Genomic DNA, 19861 nt, shown 5'->3' on the forward strand with positions numbered 1-19861 from the left:
CGTTTTTTAGGTTGACATCAGAGTCAGGACTTGGGAAGGACCACATTGTTGCAGGGTCAGTTTGGTATTATTCTGTCACGTTCCTGGGACGCACAGGTGTATGTAAGACAGCATGTGCTGTAGCAAGGTTGGGCATGTGAATCTTAATGACTGTGCTTTAGCACAGGCTGTGCCACTGAGGTGGTTTTACCATGTTCTTCATTCCTGTGGCCTTCAGGAAGGCATTTTATTGTATACACATCAATAGACCCAAACTGTTAACACCCTCTAAAAAGTTGTGATACTCAGCCTGCAACTGCCTGGTTAGGTCTGTGTATGCTACTTCTTGGGAGACAGTGGGCTGGGACTTGAAAGTGTTGGTAGACCCAAGCTGCTTTAGCTATTTGGGTACATCTGTTGTACCACTGCAGGTGTGTTCTGTAGCATTGTTACTGTCTGGGATTTTCCACTACCCAGGATACCTTCATTCTCTCATTATATAGGGTAATGGAGAGTTGATTGTATTTAGATCTTACTTATGGAGTATTTTAAGGATATTTGGGGCAGGTGAATGTGATAGGTGAGTAGCAAGTTCTCAGTAGTGATTTGTTATGTAGAGTCCCAAGCAAGTACAATACAGTAGATCAAGTTTAGAGGTCAGTTGTGTATACGAGAACTAAAGAGTGTTTATGGTACAGCTGGGAGGTAAGTGAAGGTGACTTGGGGTTCTGGGGGCTTGCTGGTGGCTTTTGTTTGGTTTCAGTTTGTTTTTTGAATAGAAAAAGAAGCATTGCAACACCAGTTGATTGAGTTGAACCAGAGATTGAAGGAAGATGAAGAAGGCAGGGCCTGGGGGCAAGAGAAAAAAAAATTGCTGTCGTCTTAACTTCAGAAAGCATTCCCTTATTTTATGTATTACTAATGTAATTCCTTTGTGAATAAACTACCCTGTTTCTGTATCATAGCTCTTAATTTGCAGATAGATCCTCAAGATATATATGGCATTTAAAGATGAGTGACAGTAAATAATTTGATGAAAGACTTTGTAGGAGGTTGGTTGTTCATTTAAATGTCTTAATGCAGTTAAATGATTGTTTCAGAAATCTGGCACAAGATTTTAAATTAATGTTTACATATTTGCCCTGAGCTGAACTGTGAGGGAGATTACTGAGGTTAACAGGTGAATGTTTTGTTATAAACTACTTAAAGTGTAAATCTGCTGAAAGTCAAAGCACCTGTCTCAAACAAGCAAACAATATACCTTTATTTCCCCATTAACCCACATTAAAATAGGTCAGGCAGGTAAAGGGTTTACTGGATAAAGAGTAGAATAGTGTGCTGTTGATTAATTGCTAGCAAGTAATAATAGGAAAAGAAGGATGTCCTAACAGCCTTCTGATTTCACAAACCACATTCTAAGCACAAACAATTCTGTTGATTGCTTTCTTTGAGGCCCAGATAGTAAACAGTCACTTAATAAAATCTTTAGGGCAGATGAGTCTTACTGCATTAAGTACTGGAATATCACATTGCACTTCTTTTCTGTTAGGTCCTCAGGTTTTATTTTGCCTTTCATTTTACCTTGTTACAGTCCTAATTCATTAATCTATCTGCAAATGTTAAAGTTGTTAAGCATTAGTTAAATTTTTGCTCTGCAGAGCTGTCATGTGGTTCTAAGCAAGAACTGAGAATGATGCAGGTGCTGGATATTTTGAAGACAAAGTTTGGTAGGTTAGGGGAAAATGAAGTAAAATATCTGACATGTCTCTAAACTACTGAGGCATAATATTTTATATAAACTATACCAATGATTTTGCATTCATAATACCTGATGTAACAAGCAGTATGCTCTGCCATGACAGGCATTTGCATCATGGGAGGATGCAGGTTATAATGGTAGGGTGTCATGCTCTTGATAAATGTTTACTGTTGATGCAGAAATGCCACTGTGAAGTTGGGGTTGGTGGAAAGTATCTCAGTGCTGAGGCTATTACATGTTACAATGTTCCATGTATCATATTACTACAGTAAAGGTGAAAAGAGTAACTAACTGAAGGATGAATGTTACATCTGATCCAGAGAAAAGGAGTACATCAGTGTACTTGGTTGCATCCTCATGGGTTCGTAGTTGAGAGGACTCTCTTAATCTCCCCAGTTCCTTTTAGAGAAGATGACAGTGAAAGCTCATTATTTTGTTTGTTTTGTTTTTTAATCCAATAAAAATAATTCATTTACTGTTTATGAATCAGTTAAGTGATACGGAATTGTGTCTGACATGTGGGTTTATAAAAACAAAATACTTCATTGCTGGTTAACAACAGGTTGTTTTATTTGATATCTGAAAGGGTAGGAATAATTTTGCTGTCATCTCTTGCCTCTAGCAATATAGTTCATTAAGTTCACTGGTTCATTAAGTATCTTCTAATATAAAACATTCTTTGATACATAGTTCTGACCAGACTAAAGTTGGCTTCTTAATTTTGTGGAAGGATTAGATTAAGAATTTTTTTACTGATTGATTGTTAGGCTAGTACACAGTTGCATCAGTTGCTAGCAAAGTTCTGGATGGTCAGCTTTAGTTGATGTGTTAGAAGTCAAAATCAGAAAACCAGTATGGATTAGAGTGGTTTACATTTGGATAATGGCAATGATGATGAACTGTAAGACTGTGTGTGGGTGTACACATACTCATGAGGGCACTTACCACTCTGTATTGCATTCACCTGGTCCGTTCACTTAGGACCGTGTGTTTGCCTAAAAAGGTGTTTTAGTCTTCCTGCTCTCTACTTGTGAATGTTGTTGCTTCTTCCCTTTCATTGATGTGTTTGTGGAGTGTGTGGTAGGTCACTTCAGCTCACTGAGGAGCTAAAGCTAACCCCTTCAAACAAAAACAAATGATCCGAAAGGGAATGAGATGGATGGAATGTGTCCTCTAAATGTATTTATGGGTGCTTGTGTTATGTAAAGACTACCATAAAATCAATATGGGGAGCAATTAGGGTTTTCATAGATGAAAATCAAAGTTGGAAACAGTATGGAGCTGAATAAGATTGGAAACTGTTTAAAGATGGGGGCAGAGACCCAAAATACTTTTGTGTTTGTTTTTTAATCTTAGGCTTTAAGTTTGTAGTTCCTGCCTTTGGTAGCAAGTATCATCACATTTTGCATAGTGTTACCCTTTATATGCACTTTTTAGTACCCAGTGGTCACAAGCAATGTAGAGTGTCTGGTAAGTGGTGTGTGTTGTGTGGATTCTGGAGGGGTAAATGGGGGTTCTTCAGCAGCCCTGTAGATGTGCTGTGTGACAGATCCTTCTGAGATTGTTGTGTTGTAACTGACAGTCCTGATTTTTCATTCATATCAGTTCTTCAGTGTAGTTTACCATGTGTCTCATAAGTTATTTGCTCCAACAATGTGGGAAGTGGACAGACTAACCCTCTGTGGAGGCTTCCTTCTTTTATTCATATGTTTGACTGCCACTCTGGTTAATGGTCAACAAAAAGGATGAAGAGTCAAAATAAGACAGTTTTAAGTGTTGTAGACTTCCTTGCCTTGTTCTTTCTTTGCACTCCCCAATCCTACCTTTGTCATTCTGTGTATGTGTATGTGGTTAATGAGATATCTGTGCCACATGTGTTACAAATCAGTGTCTTTTGCTTTAGTTTTTACCAGATTCGTGCATCTATGAAAATTCCTCCAAGAATTCCACACAGATTAGAAGCTAGCTTGTTACATGCAACTGGTAAGTGCAAAGTCTTTTAGTAAATGATGTGCCTTAAATTGCCTTGCTAATTAAGAGAGTGTGCTTTTTGTCTTACACTGTGGTAACTAATACAAATATGGTTTGGTTTTGGGTTTTTTTAATTAACATAGTAAAAAGATAAATTGTTTTACATTGTCCTGCTAAAGAGCTAGCCTGTGCTTAACAGTGAGACTTAAATGTACAGTACAGAATTTGTATTACTGTTTTTCCTCTGTTGATTCTCTTTGCTGGTAGCAGAACATGGTAATTCCTTTATATTAGTGTCTTGTGATTCACACTGATCTGCTCAGCCTTTTCCTTGTTTCAGGCTGAGACAATGAAGGGCAGATCTCATTTAAGTAGATACCTCAGAGTAATGGAGACCTTCAGATACAGACTCTTATGCAGGTGTCTAAGCCCATTCTTTCTGAAAAGAAGACTTTGAAAGGATCCATTGTTGCTGTTTTGAGACTTGCTCTGTTGGTGTCTGGTGGCAAAGCTGAAATTTGATTTAACCTCCTGAACAGAATTACCCGCTCCCTCTTCTGTTTTCTTTTTTTAACCTGGCACTCACTTTTGCTTTTTTTGTCCCGGCAAACTGAGCCCAGAGGAACCTGTTGGTGCTCTCCTAATTCTGTGAAGCCCACACCTCAGCATGCTGCAAAAAAACCCAAACTGAGTTATCAAATGTTAGGCAAAATTCTCAGAATTTCAAGGAAGAAAAACCTACTGCAGTCTGAGAAAATGTGGTAAGAGATTACTGAAATACGAATTTTGGAGGCTGTTTTGAAAGTAACTCTGAGTAGAGCGCCAAGGTAGATAGGAGTTCTAGTCAAGCTTCCCGAATATTTCTTGGATTTTTGTGAAATAAATAATTCTTATGAACCAAGATTGCTCCAAAACCAAAGTTTAGTGTGGTTAGGGAATCTAGCTCTGTTAAACTGATCCTTTAGTAAAACACGTTTGTTTTTTTTTTTAAATAATGACACTTAATGATACGTTTAATATTTCATGGTATATTTTAGAATGGACTTCACGCTTGTTTTTTGGGGTTTTGGTTTTGGTTTGTTTTTTTCTTCAGAAAGCTTCAGTCTTGTTAGTAGATAGTGGCATGTGTTAGCCTTTCTGTCTGTTACTCGGCATAAAGGGTGTAAACTTCAAGACAGCAGTTTGATGTGAGTTTAGGTCAGCAGTGCTGCCAAAAACTAAATCAGGCCATGACTCTGCCTGCCCATTCCTTACCTTCATACAGCTCTGTGCATAGCTGACTTCAAAAAGTAGCTCAGCCTTGTTCACATTTGTGAGACCTTGCTCCCCACACAGATGTGGCTGAGCCTATTCCTGGTGTCAGCGTTTCCTCTTTAACTCCTCTCTCACTTCTGAGGGTGCTGTTTCACATTACACTGAAGTCAGCAGAACTGAGGGCTGTAATTCAGAGTTGGATGCTACATAGGAAGTGGGACCTGAGCCACATGTCTCCATTACTTCTTTTGTATCAGACTGGAGTGGCTGATCCCTTCTGCTGATGCTCTGCATCTATATCAGATTAGGTGTCATGTGAAACCATACCTGCTCTGCCCTTCACCTGTAACAGATTACATGGATGGATACAAGCTAAAAGTGGCATTATATATAAGGGAATTACACTTTAGTGATTAAGACTTTGCAAGCATTTTGTCCAGAACACCTAAATTGATGATATGTGTAGAAGTACTTAAGCAAAACCCTGTATTTTACTTGTTTCTAGTTTCTGAAGGGAGGTTGAACTAAGATATTATAAAGATTAATTATAGGGTGGGAATGTTTGCCAGGTGTAGTGATTTTATATCAAAGACCTCTAGGTCCCAAATCTGTAAAGGACAAACTTTGCAGATTTTTATTTCCTTTTGTGGATTCCTTTGAAATAATTTATTAAGTAGAATCACAAGAATCGATTCTACACCCCCCCCCCAAAAAAAAACAAACAACAAAACACAAAACCTTAAAAAAAAACAGAAAAGATCCAAATATTTTGCATTTACACAATTTCTAAGACTTTGGGTCCTGTAAGAGGTTGATGTTAATGAGCCTGCTTGTAGATGAGTAATAATAATGGGTCAGTATTTCTCTTACTTCTGTTCTATCCCCTTTATGTGTTATTTCAAAGGAATAGTGCCCATCATGATATTTCCTGTCTGATAACCCCTTGCTATTAAGCTAAGTACTTCCTCAGTAACTGTTTTAAACCATTCCCTTTCTCATTTCTTCTACAAGTCTTTTAACCTTTTCTTGGCAAAAGATTCCCTAACAATTTATCACACTTTTGTGAACTCTTTGTGATGAGCAGCCACTGGACTGAAAGCAGAAGTGTCAAATTGAGAAATGTTAAAGAACTGGTCTGGCTAGAGTAGTATCCAAAGATCTGGAAGGAAAAAACAAGCCACCTTTGTTCTTCATTAATTCAGTGGAGTGCTATATGTCATTTAACCTCTCTGCCTCATCTGTAGGTAATGAAGAGTTCTCAGCAAGGTTAAACTTTTCAAAATCAACATAAATACTGGATGAAACAAGACAGATTTCAAGATTTTTATTACAATTTTTGGTGTTTTACTCCAACTTGGAGTAAAGAAGAAATTCTTCAGAACTTATATTAAAATCAAATTATGTTAAAAATATCAATACAGTGTTTGAAACAAACTGCACTCCTTCAAACTCCAGCAGTAGCTGACTAAGATGGAAAATGCTGATATTGTTGGTGTTAAACAGTAGTCATGAAACTGGTAGGAATGATATTTCAACTTATTTGCCTCTCTGGGTTTCCAGATTCTAGGCCAATTAATATTAAAACTTGTTTCTCTTCTTTTCAGGCACAGATCTTGCCTTTCCTGCTTCAGTCCATGACAATATAGTTTGCAGTAAAACATTTCAGATTCTTTACAAAAATGAGGAAGTTTCTGTGAATGATGTGATGATTTTCAAAGTAAAAATGCTGTTAGATGAGAGGAAGGTAATCTGCTGTTCAACTTTACTATATTCAGCTCATTAAGTCTTTGTTATGTACAGTTTGGACTAGTATAAATAAGGCATCTGAAAACATTTCATGCTTCTACAATTTCTTTCTAGATTGAGGAGTCTCTTAATGAGATGAATTTTCTACTAACATTAGATCTGCACTTCACAGATACAGACTATTCGTAAGTTTAAACATAGAAGATTTTATTAAATCAATATATGTTAACTTGTTAAACTGATTAACTCTGCCTTACATGTAGATATAGTATGTTCATATTAGACATATATGAGGGTAAAAAAGAAACCCAGTGCTGAAGTCTATTAAGATTTCATGATGGGTATGTCTCTTTGATTGTAATTTGCTTTTCCTGGGCATGATATCATTGCATCCCAAAGTATAGACCTGTGCTGAATTGCTGTCTGCATCAGATATTAAGGACTTGCTCTTTAAATATGATCGTTCTGATTGTATGTTGTTCTGTTCGAATTTCTCTTTAGACCAGATGACCTGAGCACACTACAGCCAATTAGTAGCCGAACTTTAAAGTTGCACTTTAACTTACACCGGGGCCTTCATCATTACATCAATGTTATGTTTGATTACTTCCACCTTTCTGTCATATCGGTTATAGTCCATGCTTCTTTGGTTGCCCTGCATCAGCCATTGATAAGGTAATCTCTTATTAATAAAATGCAGATAAATTATTGAATGTCCAAATAGAAATGTTACAGAATTAGAATACTTAAGGAGTTAAATTCATGGCAAATACATTTTTATTAATTATGATTTTGGAGTTCAGAGCCCAGACAGATGAAAAACTTACTGTTTTCATGGAACAGATTTTGAGTTTGCTTTTGTTAGAATTTAGAGTATATAGTGCAGAAGAGAGATATCCAAGACCAGGGAAGAGGAGGAATGTGTAAGTATATATATTTCTACATGTATATTTGTAGGTATAAATAGTTAACATTTTCTCAAGCAGGAAGATATGCTGCTCTCTCTCATTAGTGACTGAAATAGGTGCCATTTAATACAAATAGGGTGGTTTCTGTTAGCCGTGTTCACAGTTTTCAGTTATTATTGTAATGGCAACTATGTTTCCAAATGCTGCCTTTACTGTTTCCTAAAGGAAATGGAAGAATTTAATTTTCGTTTTAAAAAAGCTTTTGCCTAATTTTCACTGAAGCCTGTTTATTTCATTGACTTGTGTCACCCTTTGCAATCTTTGTTTACTTCACTTCTCTGTCTCAAAAGTAAGTGTGAAAAAGGGCCATGCAGTCAGCCACACATAGGAAATGTTCTTGAAACAGCTTTTTCTTTAGCATATCTATCTTTGTCTTCTTTCACAGCCTTCAAATAGTACATGTTACTCCCCTCAGATTTCTTCCTATTCAAATTCTGGATATGCCGTAAATATCCAAACTTTTAGCTTAAAGTATTCCTGCTCCTTGTCCCTGTCTTTGCATCATGGAAATCTGTGTCTTCATGTGTGTTAGACAGCTGGCCTGTGCAGTAGGACTGTGCTAGTTTGGGGGATGCAACTGGAATTTTTTCTTTTTTGACTTTTTTTCCCCCTCCAAGTTGGATTGTTGTGGTAATGGGGTTTAGGAACAGTTATATAAGAACTGAAGCAGCACATCTGAAGGGATGTTGTGGCATTGTTTGGGAGAGGAGCAGTTAATGAGGAGGTGGGAATTATCTTAAGCTAGTATTGTTGCTGAAGATGTCATCTGATAAAATAATGCACTTAAAGTAGCAGCATGTGTGTAAAGTAAAAATTTTCACACTGTACCACAGGTAAAATTCAGACATTTTACTTGTATTTATCCCATAGCTGTAGAGTTGAACTTCCATTGTTAGAAAGCAAAAACTAGATTTCGTTACTGATTCGCAGTCAGAAATGTATTTGTCCCTCCTGGTGTTTAAAAGGTTGCAGAAAATCAAAGCATTTTCATACATTTTTCTCCTCTGTTTCTGGCTTTTCAAGTTATGGTACAATTACACCATTTAATTTTAAACCTGAACTTGATGCAGCTTGTGTAAGGAGATAATGAAACAAAGCAGCAACTTCCATGATGCTTCTGTTATCTTTAGAGCAGAATGTTACTGCTGGCCACAAAATTATTAAGGATCTGAGTTGTCCTTAAGATCTGTCTGGAGGGGAAGAGAAAGAAACCTTCAAATTTAGTGTTTTATTTCAGCTGGGCTACCCCATATCCAGCTTACTTTATGGAGTATAGAATCATAGAATAGTTAGGGTTGGAAAGGACCTTAAGATCATCCAGTTCCAACCCCCCTGCCATGGGCAGGGACACCTCACACTAAACCATGTCACCCAAGGCTTCATCCAACCTAGCCTTGAACACTGCCAGGGATGGAGCATTCACAGCTTCTTTGGGCAAGCCATTCCAGTGCCTCACCACCCTTACAGTAAAGAACTTCTTCCTTGTATCCAATCTAAACCTCTGCTGTTTAAGTTTTAACCCATTACCCCTTGTCCTGTCACTACAGTCCCAAATGAATAGTCCATCCCCAGCATCCCTATAGCCCCCCCTTCAGATACTGGAAGGCTGCTATGAGGTCTCCACACAGCCTTCTCTTCAGGCTGAACAGCCCCAACTTTCTCAGCCTGTCTTCATATGGGAGGTGCTCCAATCCCCTGATCATCCTCGTGGCCCTCCTCTGGACTTGTTCTAGCAGTTCCATGTCCTTTTTATGTTGAGGACACCAGAACTGCACACAACACTGCAGGTGAGGTCTCACGTGAGCAGAGTACAGGGGCAGGATCGGAGGACCTCAGAGCAGGAAGAGGACCTCCTTCAGCCTGCTGGTCACGCTTTTTTTGATGCAGCCCAGGATACGGTTGGCTTTCTGGGCTGCGAGCTCACACTGATGCTGGCTCATGTTCATTTTCTCATCGACAAACACCCCCAAGTCCTTCTCTGCAGGGCTGCTCTCAATCTTTTCTTTGCCCAACCTGTAGCTGTGCTTGGGATTGCCGCAAGCCAGGTGTAGGACCTTGCACTTGTCACAGTTAAACTTCGTAAGGTTAGCATCAGCCTACCATACAAGCATGTCAAGATCCCTCTGGATGGCATTCCTTCCTTCCAGCGTATCAAACGAATCACACAGATTGGTGTTGTCAGCAAACTTGCTGAGGGCGCACTCAATCCCACAATTCTTTCTGAAAAACCTGAATGTAGCAGACTTCACTCCCTTTCATCCTTTGTGCTTTCCTGGGATGACAGTTTGCTCTTCTGTTTGGGTCACACATTACTGGCACCTTTCCTTTTATAGGGGTTCATTTTTTGAGTATTTTCTTTTTCAGTGTAGCATCCACATTCACGTTGTCTCGGGAACAACCAGTATTACACTTTCCTTGAAAAAGAGGAGATAATTCCATTTGGTTACAGCCCCGGAGTCCTGTCCAATCTACTATTTTTATTAAGCTGTCATTGCTTATCTCTTTCTGCCTATTATCTAAAAGTCTGCGCTTTTCTGCGTTCATTCATCTTTCACTCATTTTTCCTAGTTCTTTGTTCTTGCAAGGCTAGAGTTGCAGGAGGCTCTGTTCTCCCAGGGCTCAGGATGGGTTCTTCTCCTCAGTAGGCAAAGATCAGATATCCTGTAGGAAAACAGCAGTGGTAGTTTGTGTGACAGCTTTCCAGCTGCTTGCTACTGCTTCAATTTTATCATTTCAATTAGATGAAGTTTGCATTGGAAATGATGAGGAAGAACTGGCACAGAGTCTCCTGGCACAAAGTCTGCTGGCCGTCATGGTGAGAGGTGGCAACAGAACAGTTGAGGGTAATAATTTCTTACATTTCTCCAACTAGCTGGAGACTTGCTTTGAAGAAAATTGCTTCAGAAGTGCTGCTGCTGTAGTGCAAGCAACAGAAACTTAATTGAGGTATCTGCGCCATCCTGAGGACTTTTAAAAGGGCAGCCAACCATGCTAGGAACTTCCAGGATCATACTGAGGGTCCTTGTTAATACTACCTTTCAGGAAAAGTAAAGAATATGTTTAAGTATGATAGTTTTGTGACATATAGTATGTTGAAATTATTGGTTCATTTGTGTTGTTTTGCAGTTTTCCTCGCCCAGTGAAGAATACATGGTTGAACAGGAATGCACCAGCACAAAACAGGGACTCTGTGATTCCTTCTCTTGAAAGTGTGGTCTTTGGCAATAACTACACAAAACAGCTATCAGCAGATGTAAGAGTATATCAGTTTAAGATTTTCTCTGTATGTTGTTGGGCAGTGTGAATTTTCTATTCTGCAGAAATATTACTTGATAAAGAATGAACTTTCTTGGAGTTACTCTGGTTTGCCATTTGATATGGGAAATGACAAAAAATATTCCAAAAGCCTATATTACATGCTTCAGAAACGCGCAGATGGACAGCTTACCATATTAAGTGTTTAACCTATTCTTTAATGTGTTGCAGTACACTGAAAATCACAAAAATATGGATGAGGTTTGTGAAAAGAGGCAATTTGCTTATCTGTTTCTTTAGTTATTCTGTTAACACTTCATGTATTACACAAAATTAATATGAGCCTTATCTATCTTCTTTCATTTTTTTTAGGGTTGCAGTTTTGTTGTTTCAGAGTCTTTTCTCAGCCATGCTTATAATTTCCACTACACGCTTTGTGCCAGTTTGCTGCTTGCTTTCAAAGGATTACATAGCTATTTCGTTATGATAACAAAGGAGCTCCCCTCTTCTCACCGCATTGAACTGGGTATGTAGAACGTAATAAAATGCATCACTTTCTGTCAATGTTTATTAAAAATACTACTCTTCTAGATTAAACTGGCATTGATTTCATACATCTTGTAGATCTAAAATCTTTTTTGCTCGAGCTGAGCTGGAATTAATAACTTTTTTTTTAAAAAAGAAGCAAGTACTGTCAAGATTACTAATAAAATGGGGAGATAACAACCTGATTTATGCAAATATTTTCTTGTTGGTCTCAATTTACACTGTTACTTCAAACCACTGTGGTTACTGGTGAGAAAGAGAAATTTTTAATCTGAGTAGCATGCTGCACTTGTTTGGTTTTTATACGGAAACATTGTATATTTGTATAAAAATTGAAACTCTGTAAGATTTGGTTTGAGAAGAATATTATAATAGAAACTTACCTTAATAAAGACCTACAAGAAAAAATTGCTGCTGGTTCAGTTCTTAGTGTAACTTTTAGGCCGCCTTAGTTCTCTAAGAATTAGGAAAATATTTGGATAGACAAGAACTGTTTCTATAAAATTGAGCAGTTAAAATACAGTTTCAGAGAAGCTATTTCTTCAGTAAAGTTAAAAGTTAAACTCTTACAGGGCAGTCTCATAGAAAGAAACTTAAGTTCTGTGGCAAATAAGACTTCCAATAACTACATTTCTTAGAAGTAACTGTAAAATCGCTACATTAAATGTATAGAGATGTACTTTACTTTTCTATAGAATGCAGGTATATTAGAAAGCTTAGCCTCAACTTGTGAACTAGGAGAGAAGTGGAAGTCAAAAATTAAAAAACATAAGCATTATAAAGGATGATTTAGACTTTCTCCTCAACATTACTTATTTTTAGTCATGTAAAATTCTATTTAAATCTGAAAACTAGATCTTTTAGACTTTATATTGATTTCAGACAGCATTTATTGAATAGGGTTGTTGTTTTTTTTGGTATTGGTTAATTTTACCAATGTCAAAACTAAGCATTATGAAGCAATAATGTTGGAAACTGAGATATGAAAGCTATTTGAAAAATGTGATGTGGTCAGTTGGTGAGTCAAACAAAAAAATGTTTCACTTGTATATTACAAAACACAAAGCTATTACAAAAAAAATGAGGGAGGGAGGGAGTGCATTACAAATCTGAGCATATAAAAATACCAAAAGCTGAGGCTTTTTCCTTCTAGAAGCAAAAATATTGCTACAGTTACAGTGCAAAAAGTATTTCTGTGTCAGTTATCTTAATCTTGATATGGAGGGGAGTACCCTGTTAAAGGAGTGACTCAACTCTTAGTCTTCCTTTTAAGGATAAAATGTACTTTTTCCCAAATAGAGTCTAGTGGCACTGTTGTAAAGGCTAGGCATGCACTGAATCTTGATACTTCGGTGTTTCAGATAGGACCTTCAATTGCCCTAAAATGTGCCTACAAAATATATCTGTAACAGAAAACAGCCAGCCGTTGAGTTTCATAGTTGGATTGTATCTTTCAAACCTCACTGAAGTCACCGAAAACATTTTTGTACACTTCAGTGAACTTGAGTCAGACCTTTTGTCATTTCTGTGGGTAATTTAGCTTACCTTTAGAAATGTAAGCTTGAACAGCAATGCTCAAAATAAATACATGAGGAGAAAATTACTACTGACATTTAACATTCATTGTACACATTTTGCTGATGGTTTGTTTCTTGTGGAATTTTTATTTCTTTTTAAGTCTCTGCTATAACTACTTTGTTTTCTTATTTGTAAATCTGTTTTATTTATTTCGGTTAATTTTTATATACATTGATTGGGGCAATTGATAGAACAAAAAGGACTAATAATGTAAATATTAATTAAGCTACTTTTGCTCATGAAAAATAACTAACGCCTACCATTAATGCTAATTTTTCTAAAATTCATCAAAATTAAAATGTAAAAGCTGTGTTTCTGTGATGGCTGCAAAGAAACTGAAGCTATTTGGACTTCACAAAGTACACAGTTGTCATTTGCATTTACTTTTCATTTTTGAAGTAAATAAACTGTTTTATAGTGGACATCTATGTCTGAAGTCTAAATGCATATTGCAGAAAAAAAAATTTCAAGTCCTGTTTAAATCCCAGAATAATCACTTTTTGTTTTAAATTAAATTATTACCTCTTTAATTTTGTTTCTTCTGTTTGCTTTGCTGTTGCTCTGTTATATAATTTTAACACAATACAGTGATTTTGCAGAAGCATGTGCAGACAACTGTGGGACTCCATAAGTGTAATTGAGCATTTAAGTATTGTTGGTTTCAGGAAATAAAATATGCTAGCTCAATGTATATCACAAGTATTCTAATCTAGAAACTACACTAAAATTATATGCTTTCATGTACTGATCTAACTGCACTAATTGCTAGGCTAGCAATAAGCTTTTTTACTAACTTTAAGGCAAATAATAAATCTCAGATGAAAAAAAAGGAGTGTAGTAACTAGCCATGTGTGTGCAATCCCTATAACTAGCCAAGGCCAGCATGCAGGTCCTTTATGAACGCCTTCTCAGAAGAAAATATCCACGAACCCAGAGAGACGCCTACCTAGGTATGTTTTCAAAGCAGGTGATATAACCCCTCAGCTTTTATTAATACTATAAAATACTATATTCTTATTCATAATAAAATATTACATTCTTTTCTAAACAGGAGCACTATTTCACTATTTGGCCAGAGTGAACTTACATTGAACTCTGATGAAGTCTGCAGAATTGAGCTGGTTATTTCTATAGAGGCTGAATATAGATAATAAAAATGAGAAATTATTGCTGGTTTTTGATTTAGTGTTGTCCCAAACAAAAATGATTAAAGAGGTCAGTCCATTGTTACCATTTAAATAAAATAGCTAATTATTAAAGTTTTACATAATTCATCACAGACTCAAATTTTTTAGATTATTAAAGAATAATACCTTTCCTTCCTGAGAAATCTTTCAGGTTGCTCCTATTATCTCAAGGCTTTATTCTTCCAAACACTACACACAATATTTTCAAAGTTTAACATGAATTTGTCTGTATCTGAATTGCCAATTTTCCCTTTGGAGAGTGTCAGTGTTTGCCTGGACAAAAGATGACAGTGCTGTTTTTAAGCACAAGGAAGCTTGTTTGGGGAAAAGAATAAAATGGCAGTACAGTCTCATATTAGGTCACAAGCTTAATCATTTATAACTGTATTTTGGTTTTGTTTTAAAAAACAGATAAAACTGGTTTTGTAGCAGACCCAGCAGTGTTGCATCAGATATTAGCTTCATAAACATTATTGCTATAGAATGTTATGGTTAATTTCCTTTTGTCTTGTATTGCCTCTATTTTTTTATATATATATAACACGATAGTTTGGGATTTTTCCACAATGACTTTAGACTTAAGTTTTAAAGGTTTGTCACAGTGCCACTGAGGATTGGCTTTGAACAAGATAAGTACTCAGTATTGTGTCTCATAAGTAAACATTTATTTTCACTAATGTAAACCATAAAGTAAATTATATTTTCACTAATGTTAAAATTTGTGTGGCCATAAACACAAAAAAACATGAAACTGTTTTCGTATATTTTCAGAATAGTTCTAAATACGTATCTTTCAGAAAAGTTCTAACAGTCATCATGTACTGTTCAGCTAACACAGGTGTAGGTAGTTTCTTTCAAAAACAGTTCTAAAATTGTTTCTGAGTACTTAATACATTTCTGCAGTTTGTGTATTTTCTCAGAACTTTGAGTTTTGTGAATTAGATATAAACTTAATGCCAAACAAATTAAGTGTAATGGATGCAATTAGTTGAAAATCAACGTATACTTACCAAATCTAGGTGGTATCATTGGAAGACAAGTTGAATAATCACCCTGTTGCCATTCTGTAAACCTGTGTTTATTAGCTGTATCCTAGATTTGTTGTTGTGGGTTTCAAGGCATGCTTTGTTCATGCATGTTTTCAAGAAATATTGTAGGGTTTTTTCCTTAATACTGTCCTTCAAAAATGAATCTAAATATAAATAGCTGTTGCAGACAATTTTAGGGTTTATAAAGTGTTCCCTTCGTGTAGAAGGAAATCAAAACATAGGACTAAATTTTTCGCTTAATTAGATTCCCTTAATTAGACTAGGAATGATAAACAAGGAAAAACATCTTACATGAAAGAAGAAATCTGTTTTCTTTATATATAAGTCATTTGAGGTTCACATTGAGTTTAAGCTGCCATATCATGGAAGATTGATTTGTTCTTAACATTGAGCTGTTGATAGAAAGGTCAATTAATGAACAGTTATATTTGACTAAAACATGATTCCTCAAACAATTAAAGAATTGTATTAATATTAATGTAGGTTGCAAATCAGGCAAATAATACACCCGTAGAAAAATGGTTTTGGCATAAGGTATCTCTGGAAAATCAGAGGTAGATGAGGAATTGCATTACCTTGGTTGTGAACAATGACATTGCTGCTGAATAGCTGAGCAGCTGTCAGTGCATAATCTGCAAACTGTACCATCTAAATAACAGTATTTTCAGGTATAATTTTGAATGAAAAATTGGTGTTCTTGAGAAGGGATCATGAGTAATACTCAATTGCAACCCTTTTTTTTAATCAATTCTATCCTCAATCTCAGAAATTGCTAAAAAATTATTTTAACGGGAAATTATAATTTACTTGATTTAAAGTTGACTGTGGCATTTATTGCAGCTTTGAGTTTTATTTGATGGGTTCATTTTCCTGTTTTAAAATTATTTTGTGGGATAATTTGTTTTACTCTGCAAATTGGAAAATACATGTTTCACGGATATGTCTTCTCATCTTTCCAGAAAACATAGATGTAGAAGTTCGTCTTACAGAATTGTGTGAAGAAGTAAAGGTACAGGGTTTTTTCATGTATTAACTAAGTGAAATAAGTATAGAGTATGCTCATTTCATGTGCTACTTGGAAGTAAACTGTTTGTTTCAGTGACTACATTCTATATAGGTTTTGCCAACACTTACTTCAACCTTTTCTAATTCAAAGAGAAATGGCTCAACTGACTGAAACTTAACTATTGATCTGGTGGCTTGGTGTGTCAGTAGTAGCCATGGTAGCCTTCGTATATCATGAAACTGAAGCTTATAGAAAGGTGGATTACTTGTATTAAAATAACATTTTGAATTGTCTACATTTAGAATTCAAATTCTTTGGTTTTGATGGTATTAAATAACAATGTTAGAAGATCAAGCAGTTGTAGTAAGTTCTACAAAAGCAGATTCTCCAAGTGATCCCCTCACCTGGAAGGACTTGTCCTGATGCTGTCTTGTTCTGTTTTCCTCCAGTTGCAAGGAAAAACTGTTTCCAGTTCCAATGGAGACTCTCCCCAGCTCTCTCCTTATTCACTGGCACTAGTTCTAGCTAGCTAATTTCCTTGTCACAGCAAAGTTTAAACCACAGGTTTTAAAACTGTTTTGAAAGATTGTCCCTGCTTTGCTAGCTAGTGGACCATCTGCCTGGCTGTTGTACATTAGGCTTAATTTCCACTGCTGTAGTGGTAGTATAACTTAAGGGAAGTGTAATGCTGTCTTGAAAAGGATATCATTAGTATCTGCAGACAAAGCCAGCAGTTAGCTCTCTATGGCCAATTAATAATCTTACTTTCTGTATTAGGGTTTTTTGCATGTATATTCTTTTGTTACTCCCTTAGCTTGCTAAAGTATGTTCATATTGTTTCCCTTTTCTCCGTTCTCTTCTTTTGTGCAGTTGTCATCAAAAATTCCTCTTATTTCCTCTGTCATCTGCCAAGTTGGTATTTCAATGTTTGCAGTCATTTATCTATTTGCTCTTTATATTGCCAGCTGTTCAGTCTTTGCTGTCTTTACTTTTTAAACCTTTTGCCTCAATGCCTTATATGCCAGCAGTAAGCTTCTGAAAAACAGTGGTATTGTGTAAAATCGCAGGGAACATAAACCTGACAGGCTACAATTGACTGGGACCATAGCAAAGTATTACACACCTTGTTAATAAAGAAAAAATTGTTTCAGTGTTTCACACTGAGTTTGTCTTGGTGTGATCTGTTTCTAGGAAGCCTATACTATAACACTGATTATGCTTAAAGTGTATGTAGATGCATATTACCATATAAATGTTATTGTGAGTTAGGACTATTCCGAAATGGAGATGTGTCTGTTAAATTTTTACTATTGTATCAAAGTTGTACTAACACAGTGAGTATAGATTTTCTGTTTCCTGATTCCCTTTCCTGTCATGCACACTGCATGTTAGAAAACGCAACTGTTGTGACTCAGTTACTGTGGTCATAAATTGAATTGTGCATTAATTTAAGGTCAAGAGTCCTAATTCTAAAAGACAACTGAATAATACTTAGCACAACTTAAAATAATCTACTAGTGTTGTAATATAGGTTAATTCAATTCTGATATTTGGGCAAAGCAGTTCTCATTTGGAAGTTATATTTTAAATTGAAATTCTCACTGTGGTACAGTAACCTTTTTATGATTCTTGTCAGTACATTATGGTCTCATCTGTTAGTGATGTAAATATTTTTTTCCTGACTTCAGAAAATGGAAAATCCTGATGAACTGGCAGAACTTATAAATATGAATCTTGCTCAGCTTTGCTCACTTCTGATGGCTCTCTGGGGGCAATTTCTGGAGGTCATTACCTTACAAGAGGAGGTCACAGTATTACTAGCACAAGAGCATCACACTTTAAGAGTAAGTATAGCCTGCATCTTTAAGACCTCTGAGATATTCATACTCTTACTGTGACCCATTGTTGTGGAAATGTATATCAAAATGAGACTCTAGATTCTAATATTTCTATTTTTATTTGGGAAAGTTAGTTGGAATCATAAAGGCAGGTGTCGTATTATGTATGTTGCTTGTGTATCATGTTGTTAGAACTTACTCTTGAAATACAATGCATAAAATATATTATTTATGTTTACAAACCAACTAATTCATTCACCTTTTGAGTAAGAAATGCAATTCAGAAGGCAAATTGCAGTCTGTGGAGTAAGATGTATTTGTGCAGAATGATGAATTTTTCTGTAAGAGGTATGCCTTGCCTGTCTCCCATCCTACATTTTACTTCCCTACTGTGTTTAGGCTGCCTGCTTCCATCATAAAACAAAGCGTACTTTCCTTCTGAATTAAGAATTTATAGTGCTCATAAGCTCTGAAAAGTCTCTCAAGTGGGATTTTTAAAAAAGAAGACTTATTAGAAATTATCTGGCATGTAAATATGTGTATATATGTATAAAAAGATACATATAGTGTGTGTGTACCTACACACACACTTGATCTGTGTATACACATATACAGTTGCTGTGGGCTTTTTACATGCAGAAACACAGCAATGCTGATTCCAGTGGTGAAATATTGTTCAGATATGAGCTAGTTACTCTTACTTTCCAATGAATTTGTTTTCTGTCCATTCTTTTGTGGGCAAGGAGTTGAAGGAACCTGACATTCTAAAGTTTTCAGAGAGTACAATTCATTAAAATAAAAAGAGATAAACAATGACACCCACCACCCCTACTCATCAGACGCACAGCTTGATCTTTGGCTTGTCTGGCATCTTTGGTGTCTGACTTCACAACCTGTGCCTTTGTGTCACATTATAGAATAGGTGATTTTACGAGATTATCCAAAGGTGCTTCTTGTACAGCCTTTTACAGAGAGCTTGTTAGAAGGTCTGATTAATAAAAATAGACATTATCAGTGCTTCATAATAGTCTCTATCCAGAACAAAGTCTATCTTAAGGTCTTAGGTCTCAGAGATTTGATTTGCCTCACCAGCATTTCTGTCACTTGCATCAAAACCATTTATCTTGTAGTTCTGGAGGGAAACGTATGAAGGATCCTTTGTGGTCTTATATACAGACTTGATAAATCACATTGTTTAATGGTTGTGGAAATGTCCTATTCTGGAGAATAAATGGAATCTTTCAGAAACAGCACAAGGCTTCTTTGTTAGACGTGCTAACCGGAAGAAAACATAATCATTGTACTGGCTATCTATGAAGCTCACCTTTCTTTGCTTTTCATGTGAATTCTGGAACCTTTTCACTTAACTGGTGGAAGCTGCACTTGCATTCAACTGCTGACATTTTAGTGTTTGCTCAAGTATTTATTTAATATAACCAAAAGAAGTATTAATATTTTTATTTGTGCTCCTCCAGTGTTGTTGGGGTTTTTTTTTAAAGGTATAGCTAGTGGTTAGCTTCTTAAATGTGGTTCTTTTTAAAATCTGTGATAAAAGTAATTCTCTCTAGCTCTAAAATACCTTATTTATTGAATTTTACTACAGTTGGTTTTATTTTTTAATTATTTTTTATTTTTACGTATTTTATTTTAGGGAGTATAAATCAAAGTATAGTTGATTATACTGTGTGAATTGGGATGTTGCACATGTTCAAAGTGTTTCAGTGA

The 19861-nt window shown here is 36.0% G+C and overlaps 1 protein-coding gene across 2 annotated transcripts in view; it reads left to right on the forward strand.

The window, feature by feature from the left end:
* Positions 1–19861, forward strand: part of FAM135A (family with sequence similarity 135 member A) — a 90349-nt gene that overhangs the window by 36899 nt on the left and 33589 nt on the right. For both annotated transcript variants that reach the window (XR_004549447.1, XM_034060450.1), the window contains exons 4-12: positions 3642–3721; positions 6568–6707; positions 6824–6894; positions 7211–7384; positions 10804–10930; positions 11305–11458; positions 13929–14006; positions 16252–16301; positions 17987–18142. Coding sequence is in view for 1 of the 2 variants with exons in the window: in XM_034060450.1 (XP_033916341.1) it covers positions 3642–3721; positions 6568–6707; positions 6824–6894; positions 7211–7384; positions 10804–10930; positions 11305–11458; positions 13929–14006; positions 16252–16301; positions 17987–18142 (1030 nt within the window). In the remaining variant the exon portion in view is untranslated. The remainder of the gene's footprint in view (positions 1–3641; positions 3722–6567; positions 6708–6823; positions 6895–7210; positions 7385–10803; positions 10931–11304; positions 11459–13928; positions 14007–16251; positions 16302–17986; positions 18143–19861) is intronic.

Source organism: Melopsittacus undulatus, chromosome 3 (assembly GCF_012275295.1).
Source record: "Melopsittacus undulatus isolate bMelUnd1 chromosome 3, bMelUnd1.mat.Z, whole genome shotgun sequence".
Classification (NCBI taxonomy): domain Eukaryota; kingdom Metazoa; phylum Chordata; class Aves; order Psittaciformes; family Psittaculidae; genus Melopsittacus; species Melopsittacus undulatus.